Below are 9,321 nucleotides of genomic sequence, written 5' to 3' on the forward strand. Positions count from 1 at the left end.
AGTTTCTTTATTTGTCATACAGTCTAACAGCCTCAGGATATAAACTGTTCCTCAGTCTTGTGGTTCTACACTTAATGTTCCTCAACCTCTGAGGGGAGTGGGGCAAAAAGGTGTGTGTGCTGGGTGAGTGGGGTCCTTCATGATGCAGGTGACCCTCTTCCTGTATCTGGAGGTGTAAATGTCTGTGATGGTGGGGAGGCTGGCTCCAATAGACTTCTGTGCAGCCTTCACCACTCTCTGCAGAGCTGTCCTTTCTGCAGCTGTGCAACCTCCATGCCACAGCTGGAGCACAGGATGCTCTCCACTGCACACCTGTAGAAGGAGGTGAGGACTGAGCTTCCCAGCCCAGCTCGTCTCAGCCACCTGAGGAAGTAGAGTCTCTGATGAGCTTTCTTCATCAGGCTGGTGGTGTTGTTGCTCCAGCTGAGGTTGTCATTCAGGTGCACACCCAAGTACTTGTAGCTGGAGACCACTTGCACCGCAGATCCTCCTATGTTCGTGGGGCGTGGGTGGGTAGGTGTGTTTGTTCTGTCTGAAGTCCACGACCATCTCCTTCGTCTTCTTCACATTGATGTGACGGTTGTTCTTCCTGCACCAGCTCTCCAGGTGTTCCACCTCCTGCCTGTAGCTGGACTCATCGTTGTTTGTGATGCATCCAGTACTGGAACACCATTAGTGGAACACGGGTTAGCGAAGCTAACTATTTTTAGTTAGTGGAACATGATTTTGCAAAGTAACATTTTTAGTTAGTGGAACACAGGTTAGTAAAGCTAACTGTTTTAGTTGACGGAACATGGGTTAACAAAGCTAACTATTTAGTTAATGGAACATGGATTAGCAAAGCTAACATTTTAGTTAGCAAAACATGAGTTAACAAAGCTAACTTTTTGGTTAGCGGAACATGTGTTAGCTGTGCCCACCACTTAAGGTTTCCCACTAAATGTTTGTGGTTCAGTCCAGTGCTTTTCTGCATGTTGTCTTTTGACCTAACAGTTCGTACAGTTGTCTTTTAGATCGATTGAAAATGTAACTTTACATGATTCTAAGTAGGGAACCTGACTTACAATCTCAACATTTTCAGCTCACATGAAAATGCATGTGTGAAAATAATCCATAAGGCTCATGGAAGTCTTGAACACTACAATTGTTTACTGTTAATAAAAAAGGAAAATTGAGTGAGCAACAGTTTGTACATTTAAAATGAATGTGTCTAGAAAGTTTAAATATTCAGGGGAATATAATTAATACTTGAAAGAACAACTGAATTTTATTTTTTTTTTAATTCTCATTTGTTTCTTGACAGGAAATGTCCCGAAAAATCCCTGTATTTTTGGTGGTCCTCTGTGTTTTGCTGCTGAGACCCTCCTACTGTAGAGGCAGTAACATTCTAGTGGTGCCTGTTGATGGCAGCCATTGGATCAACATGAAGATTATCCTCGAACAGCTTCACTCCAGGGGTCACCAAATCACAGTTCTGCATTCTGAAGAGAGCTGGTACATCTCCAGAAACTCCACCTTCTATACCTCCATCAATATTCCAACGATAGGCACTGCCGATGACCAAAACATGTACATTCAATTTATGCAAGATAACATGAACTGTCGCCGTTATCCCGCATTTATTCGCTCGTTTTGCCTACAGAAAGAGATCATATCCATGTTAGGAGGAGCTCATGAGATTCTGGCCAAATCAGCTGAACAAATTTTGGACGACTCCCTGTTAATGAAGAAGTTACAGGATTCTAAGTTTGACTTAATGTTGACGGACCCTGCTCTGTCTTTAGGAGTTATTTTGGGTAATTACCTCAAACTGCCGATGGTTTTGAACGTGCGCTGGATTAATATAGGAGAAGGCCATACGACTGTAGCTCCCTCGCCTGTCTCCTTTGTCCCTGTACCAGGAAGTGAACTTCACGATCAAATGGATTTCATAGATCGGACAAAGAATTTGTTGCACTATGTTTACAACGTTTATGCAGAGTACTTTATTATTAACCCTTCCTACTCAAAACTGTTTGAGCGTCACTTCCCTCCTGGGACTGACTTATTGTCTTTAGAGCTTTCAGCTGATATCTGGTTGTTCAGGACAGATTTTGTCTTTGAGTTCCCGCGGCCCACCATGCCCAATGTGGTCTACATTGGAGGGTTCCAGTGCAAAGAGGCCAACCCCCTCCCTGCAGAGTTGGAGGCTTTCATGCAGAGTTCTGGGGAACACGGAGTGGTCGTCATGTCTCTGGGGAGTTTGGTGTCACTTCTTCCACCTGAGGTCACTGAGGCTATAGCTGCTGCTTTCGCTCAGCTCCCTCAAAAGGTCATTTGGAAGTTTGATGGTGAGAAGCCTCCCTCTTTGGGAAATAACACCCTACTGGTGAACTGGTTGCCCCAAAAAGATCTCCTGGGACACCCCAAGACCCGTGCCTTTGTAGCCCATGGAGGGACCAATGGGATGTATGAGGCTATCTATCATGGTGTTCCTGTTCTGGGTATGCCCCTGATGTTTGATCAGTTTGATAACATGCTCCGACTGAAAGTCCGTGGCGCAGCTCGGATGGTGGAGGTCAGATCTCTGACCAAAGAGAACTTCCTGGAGGCTTTAAATGACATTTTAGAAAATCCATCGTACCACAAGAACATTCAGCACCTCTCTAGTTTGCATCATGACCAACTAGCATCTCCCTTGGACACAGCCATCTTCTGGATCGAGTACGTCATCAGGAACAAAGGAGCTGCCCACTTGAAGTCCGCAGGTTTCAGCCTGCCTTGGTATACCTACTTCTGTCTGGATGTGGCTGCCATTTTGATGGCCATAACTGGAACCTTCATCTGGGGTTTAGTCCTGGTCTGTAGGTGTCTCTGCTGCCGGAGGTTCAGGAAAAAGATGAAAGCAGAATAACTGGAAAACTGAGTTCAGACTTCTTCAAGTATGCACTAATTAACTAGTTCTACCAACATTCCTGTTTCATGTTGTATTCTTAAGAAGAAAAAAAAACCCATACAACTGCAAAAAATAAATAATTAAATAAATAAGTGAAATTGTTTATTTTAGACACAGAGAACCAGATTATAACACAAAAATGCTTTTGCCAAAGATGCAGCGGACACACATTTTGAAGTGTTCATTGTATTCATTTTACCTTGATCGTTTGGTTCCAGTTTTAAACTAAGCCACTGTGTCCTCACACCTGCCCTACTCAGGGACATGATGAAATCAGGTTTTAGGTTTTCCCTTGTTTTAACTGCCTATACGATGCTGTGTAACCAGTAGACTGTTGTGTCCAATAAAATAAAAACCATAGAAGACAGATTTGTGTCCAAGATTAATCATGTTTGTCACTTGTCCATTGCAATGCATCAATCAGCCACAAAATTACTTGGTGACCACACACTTGTGAATAAAAGAGCTCATCTACTTAGAACAGAATGTTTTCCTGGATAAAAAGTGCATCTTTTAGCTCTTGCGGGTGGTTCTGTACACATACCTACGGTGGTCGACAGGTGCAAACGTGCCGCAAACAGTGAACCTGTGCTGCAAACACATGAATGATGCAATCCCCAGAACACACAAAACTAATGCAACAGAAAAATGCAGCTAAAGAATCATTATGCAGAAGAAACAACTTAAAACCAACAAAATAAATGCAAAATGCTGCAAACCCCTCAAACAACCACAAGTAAGAAACGCTTCCCAAAACAAAGGTGCACCAGACAAGGAGGGGGTACTAGACCACCAAGTCATTTGTGACCAGACCCCCAGCAAAGATATTAATAGGATGCCCAGAAGAAAGTTGGAGGGAAGAAAGAAAAGGTAAGTTTTCCTTCAGGTCTTTTTTTAAACAAGTGGCTGTAATCTTTTACACTATTATAGCCCATAAGCATATTTACGTAGATAAAATTAGTGCGCTAGGAACTTTGATTTTAACAGGGGGAATAACCAGGAAGTAGAGAGCAGACATTAAGACAAAATGAGAATGTGCTAGGGCGGAACAGTGGCTCAGTTGGTGGAGCTGTTGCCTCTCAGCGAGTAAGTCGCCAGTTCAAATCCCGGCTGGGTGGAGTTTGCATGTTCTCTCCGTGCATGCGTGGGTTTTCTTCGGGTACCCCGGTTTCCTCCCACAGACCAAAAACATGCATGTTAGGCTGATTGGTAACTCTAAATTGTCCCTAGGTGAGAGTGAGAGAGTGAATGGTTGTTTGTCTCTATGTGTCCCTGTGATGGACTGGAGACATGTCCAGGGTGAACCCCGTCCCTCGCACAGTGATTGCTAGACATGGGCACCTGCGACCCCCATGACCCAAAATGGAAGAAGCGGGTAAAAGATAATGGATAATCACTGTAAGGGGAAAAAAAAAATCACTGTTAAGCCACTTTAATTGGTGATATGTGACTATATTTTTGCTACTTTTGCATGTAACTGGAAGCCTGAGTACATACAAAAAAGTTTAAAATAAAAGCAACTGGACTTTATTTGTAACAGTAGACGCTTCGCTTCTCATCCGAGAAGCTTTCTCAATTCAAAGAGCAGTGAGTGTGTGGTTCAAGTTATAAAGCTGAGATAAGATACATACATATGCAGACTGACCTATCACACCTTACAGTAGGGGTTTGTTAAGGTCTTTGTTAATCTAATTCACAGATGGGCCCCTCTGGCCACATCAGATAGGTGTGACACTGGCTGGGTATCAGTCCTAAACCTGCATTATAAGTTGATTTGTCTTGAACTTTTTTGAATTTACCATGTCCTGGATGACTGAGAATCTTCACCAGCCCTGAGTACATAATTTCGTTCCACCTCATGTACCACATGTGATGCACATGACAATAAACTTGAATGACACAGTGTCCCAGTATTGTGACAAAACAAACCCATCCATCTATCTATCCATTATCCGTCCATAACGATAACCCATTATATTACCGTATTAAAAGAGGGACTAGTTTTTAAGTAGTTAAATAAAGTGATTGTTACCCTAAATAACACAAACAGTCGTAAAGTTAAAGGACAATATAAGCATTAATCTTCCTTCTTCTTTCAGCTGTTCCCTCTTCAGGGGTCTCCACAGCAAGTCCTCCTCCTCTGTCTCACTCTGTCCTCTGCATCCTCTGTCCTAACTCCAACTCCCTCCATCTCCTCTCTAACTGCATCCATATATCTCCTCTATACTGGTAAGGGACGGACTCTTATGACGTTCTGAAAAGGGTGTCCCCTTGTAACTTCAATTTAAGGTCCATGGACACTCAAAATCTAGAGGTAGGGATAACCTAAATGGGATTTGCCCAAAGAGTGCAACTGCACAACCTCTTGAGCCTGAAAAAAATAATCTTTATTGACTCAGTTCCAGATACTCCTGGACGCCCGCATAGGTTTTTTGCCTAAAGGTACCCAGGCAATATCTTGTTGTTTAAGTGGGCGGCTGTGGCTGAGTAGTTAGAGCAGTCGTCCTCCAATGCAGGAGTTGGGAGTTCGAATCCACCAGCAGTCACATACCGAAGTGTCCCTGGGCAAGACAATGAACCCCTCGTTGCCTCCGATGTGTGTCCCATTGGTGTATGAATGTGATCTAAAGCTCCGGTTAGTTTCTTTAGAATGATTTGCTCAATTAGCTTTGTAGAGATCTAGTGGAGTGCTGTATGAATGGGTAAATGAGGGCACAGATTGTAGTGTAACGCGCTTTGAGTGTCTCTATAAGATAGAAAGGCGCTATACAGTCCATTTACCATTTTAGTGATCCATTGTTCACTGTAAGAACCCTAATATCTCATAGACCCGGACAAAACTCAGCTCTTTCCTTACAACTCTGACATGACACATATAATTTTGGTAGAACAAATTGTAATATCCAAGCAGACTGTTGTAGAACAGTTGTCTTTCTGTCTCTGTGTCCTGGGACCGTCTCCAAGGACATTTCCACTGCAGGTTACTTCCTGTTTAAGCAGGCTGTTTTTAGTTTATGTGGTCTTTAAGGGTCAATCAGGGACATGAATAGCAGGAAAGAAAAGTCTCGGGGGACTTTCAGTTTATTAGTAACCAACTTGGATTTAATAAATCATAGATTTGTGACATTTAAAGGAAACAAACTAAAATGACCCACTCCCTTTGAAATAATGAGGTAACAATACTGCCAAATACTTCTCAACATAGCCATTCTTTACTCAAACAATTTCAATTGTCCAACATATTTTTCCTCCCTTTGATGCCTAAGAAATGTAAAATTTAACACGCTCAGTGTTTGTGAACAGATTTAATAAAACCTTGTTTGAGGTAAATGGTAATTGGAATCCCTTGTGTCTTATTTTACAGTTAAACTAATTTGTTAAGAAGGGTATTTAACGTTTTCTCAGTAATTTAAGTCTTCTGCCGACTCTCACTTGTAAATCAGACATGTTCAAAGACTCCACTCAGACACAAAAACATATATGCATGTTATAAATATATATAAATGTTTTACTATTGTGGTGTTTCATCATTGATACAATGTATGTAGGTGCCCATTATGTTAATGCTTCAACCTAACTCCAACTGTGAAGCCATCAAAAATCCCAAATTCTTCCTCAACAAACACCTGTTAGACCTCAAAAGTTTTGGAGACCTCCGGGTTTTTGGACCCTTGAAAAGCAAAAACACTGACAAACATAGTAAAAAAAAAAAAAAAAACATCTGCTTCGTTTTGGCCTGTTATATATTTATACGGACATGCACTCATTCACTGTAGTACATCCATTTTCTTTACTGGTTTTTGTTCTTGCTTGGATGTGGGGGAGCTGATGTGTATCTCCAGCGGTCCCTGAGAGGTGGAGGACACCCTGGACAGGTCTCCAGTCCATCACAAGGACAAACAGAGACAAAGAAGACAAACATTCACTCTCTCACTAACACCTAGGGACAATTTAGAGTTACTAATCAGCCTAAAATGCATGTTTTTGGTGTGTGAGAGGAAACCGGAGTACCAGGAGAAAACCTGGGATAATGTAAACTCCACACAGAAAGGCCCCAGCTGGGAGTAAAACCTGCAACCTTCAGCTGTGAGGCAACAGCTCTAACCACTGCACCCCTGTGCTGCCCACTGTAATATGGATAGTCATCTAGTCTCTGGTTTCAGACTCTGTAAATATACAAATATTGCATGTTTAGCAAATTGCTCACATGTTCTCATTTAGTAAAAGAGCAGCAGTACAGTTTTTTAATGTGAAAATCTACAGTAAGTTTGGATTAAAGCAGTTCACCACCACACAGTTACCGTCCGTCCTTAATCTTTGTGACCGCTACTACAGGGTGGCACAGAAGACGGGAGTGTGTGTGTTTTTGTTCTGGAGCAGAAAGGCGTTCTCCTGCCTCAGGATGTTGCCTTTAAAACTGAAGAAGTGAGTTTCCTGCGGAGGAAACGACTACAGAATAGACGAGGACTGGGCGAGACGCCGTGTTCCCAACATTTCTTGAGCACAGGTCACTGATGTTCAGAAGGTGCAGCGCACTTCTGTGGACTCGACTCAGACTTGAAGCCTTGTGAGGTGGGTGGAAAGCCTTTAATTCTTCATGGGGATGCTATCAATCCATTGAAGATGCTTTATTCTGTCTACTTTGCAGCAATTCATTTCCAACGATGAATCAAATATGCTTTGACGACTGATGGCAAATGAGATGGCACGTGAGCCCAACCTTTTTTAGGCAGATGGATTAATTAATACGACAAAATGAGGAAGAAAACTGGGTGCACGAAGCAACACCATGTGAATGAAAAATAATTTCTAAGCCAAGCGTTCAGGCGTTGAACCAACATGTCCAATGATACCTGCAACCTCCCTCTGAACACGGACGCATTTGGGTTGACCTGCATCTATGGCGTCATCTTGACCTTGGGTCTTCCCAGCAACTTGCTGTCTCTATGGGGATTGTACCACCTGGGCCGGTCAGGTGGAGGAGGCTGTCAGCTCGTCTACATCCTCAACTTGCTGCTGTCTGACCTCCTCCAGCTGCTTACCCTGCCTCTGTGGATCCTGTACCTCCAAGGTGCGCACCGCTGGCCCTACGGCCGGCTGACCTGTGAGCTCGTTGGTTACGTGTTTTACGTGAACGTCTACGCCAGCGTCATGTTCCTTTGCCTGATAGCGATTGACCGCTGCTTGGCTATTGTTTACCCGCTCAGCAGCCGCGGTATGCGCAGTGTCAGGGTGGCAGCTGTGTCGGGTGTAGCTGTGTGGATCCTAACGTTCCTGTTCTGCCTGAGTGGGCTGCTGCCATCTGTGTTTGACTCTGACAGACAGCTCTGTCTGGAGAAGTACCCGGTCAGCCCCAAATATGCTCACTTTAAGATCACCACTATGGTTCTGGGCTTTCTCCTGCCATGCACCATTCTAGGGTAAGTTCATCCCCAAAACCATAAATTTACAAACTCTAAGTAAAATAATGTCTCTCAGTTATCATAAACAGTAATATCTCACTGCATGTGTTCAGATTTACTTTACTGCAAAGGCTGAGTGAGTCCTTATTTAAGTGTTTGTGTGGAGCACTAATAACTAGACAGTATCTGTCCTGCAGTTGTCAGAGGTCACTGATCTTAGTTTGAAGATAAACGTTCTTTAGGTGTTAAAAAAATCCTGTTAAAATGTATTCAGAGTCAAACTGATCGTTACTCAGAGTGTGCTATGTAGATAGTCCATCTAATTGCCAAAGTCAAGCTAACAACTCAAAGTACCACTAACAGCTTCTCATAGTCAGGCTAACATCTATTCAGGGTCAAACTACAAAGATTCAAACTAACTGCTATTCAAAACCAAGGTATCCACTAATCAAGGTTGGGTTACCTGTTACTTAAAGTCAAGCTAATTGCAACTCAAAGTAATGCTAATTGTTGCACAAAGTCAAACTGACAACTAAGAGTCAAGCTGTACTTAGAGTCAAACTTACAACTACTCAAAATTTAACTAACAGCCACCTAAAGACAAGCTAACTGCTACCCAGAGTCAAGCTAACTGTTACTCAGAGCTAAATTAGAAGTTAGCTACGTGGTCAAGCTTAGTGTTTTTCGGAGTTAACTGTGTTGTGTGGGTTGCAAGACTGAATTAAAGTAAAAAATAAACAGACACGTGGCTCAGCTTCAGTTTTGCTGTTTACTTCCTTACGTTTTTCAGCGTCACTCTCAGCGTCAGTATATTTTCACAACAGTCTTAGACTGCCCTCTAGTGCCCTTTCTATGCAATTACAATCCTACCGCAGAACACAACAAACTGCTACTCAAAGTCAAGCTAACCGTTACTCAGAGTAAAGTTAACTGCTACGAGCTAACCGCTACGCAGAGTTAAATTAGCAGTTAGCTATTTGGTCA

General features: G+C 42.8%; 2 protein-coding genes across 2 annotated transcripts in view; both read left to right on the forward strand.

Annotated features, from left to right (window-relative positions):
• Positions 1–1,306: 1,306 nt before the first annotated feature.
• LOC119409908 (UDP-glucuronosyltransferase 2B31) lies at positions 1,307–3,296 on the forward strand. The gene has a single exon (XM_037676816.1). It carries the CDS (start codon positions 1,307–1,309, stop codon positions 2,891–2,893), a length of 1,587 nt encoding a protein of 528 aa, XP_037532744.1. The 3' UTR covers positions 2,894–3,296.
• A 4,478-nt stretch (positions 3,297–7,774) lies between these two features.
• The window catches only part of si:dkey-165a24.9 (probable G-protein coupled receptor 132), a 3,114-nt gene continuing 1,567 nt past the window's right edge, over positions 7,775–9,321 (forward strand). Inside the window, exon 1 of the mRNA XM_037678533.1 lies at positions 7,775–8,355. Coding sequence (XP_037534461.1) covers positions 7,775–8,355 — 581 coding nt within the window. The remainder of the gene's footprint in view (positions 8,356–9,321) is intronic.

This window comes from Nematolebias whitei, chromosome 1 (assembly GCF_014905685.2).
Source record: "Nematolebias whitei isolate Nwh7 chromosome 1, NemWhi1, whole genome shotgun sequence".
Classification (NCBI taxonomy): Eukaryota; Metazoa; Chordata; class Actinopteri; order Cyprinodontiformes; family Rivulidae; genus Nematolebias; species Nematolebias whitei.

What these genes read in the sequence shown, in the direction of transcription:
- LOC119409908 (XM_037676816.1), top strand. Translation starts at nt 1,307, where the DNA reads ATGTCCCGAAAAATCCCTGTATTTTTGGTGGTCCTCTGTGTTTTGCTG.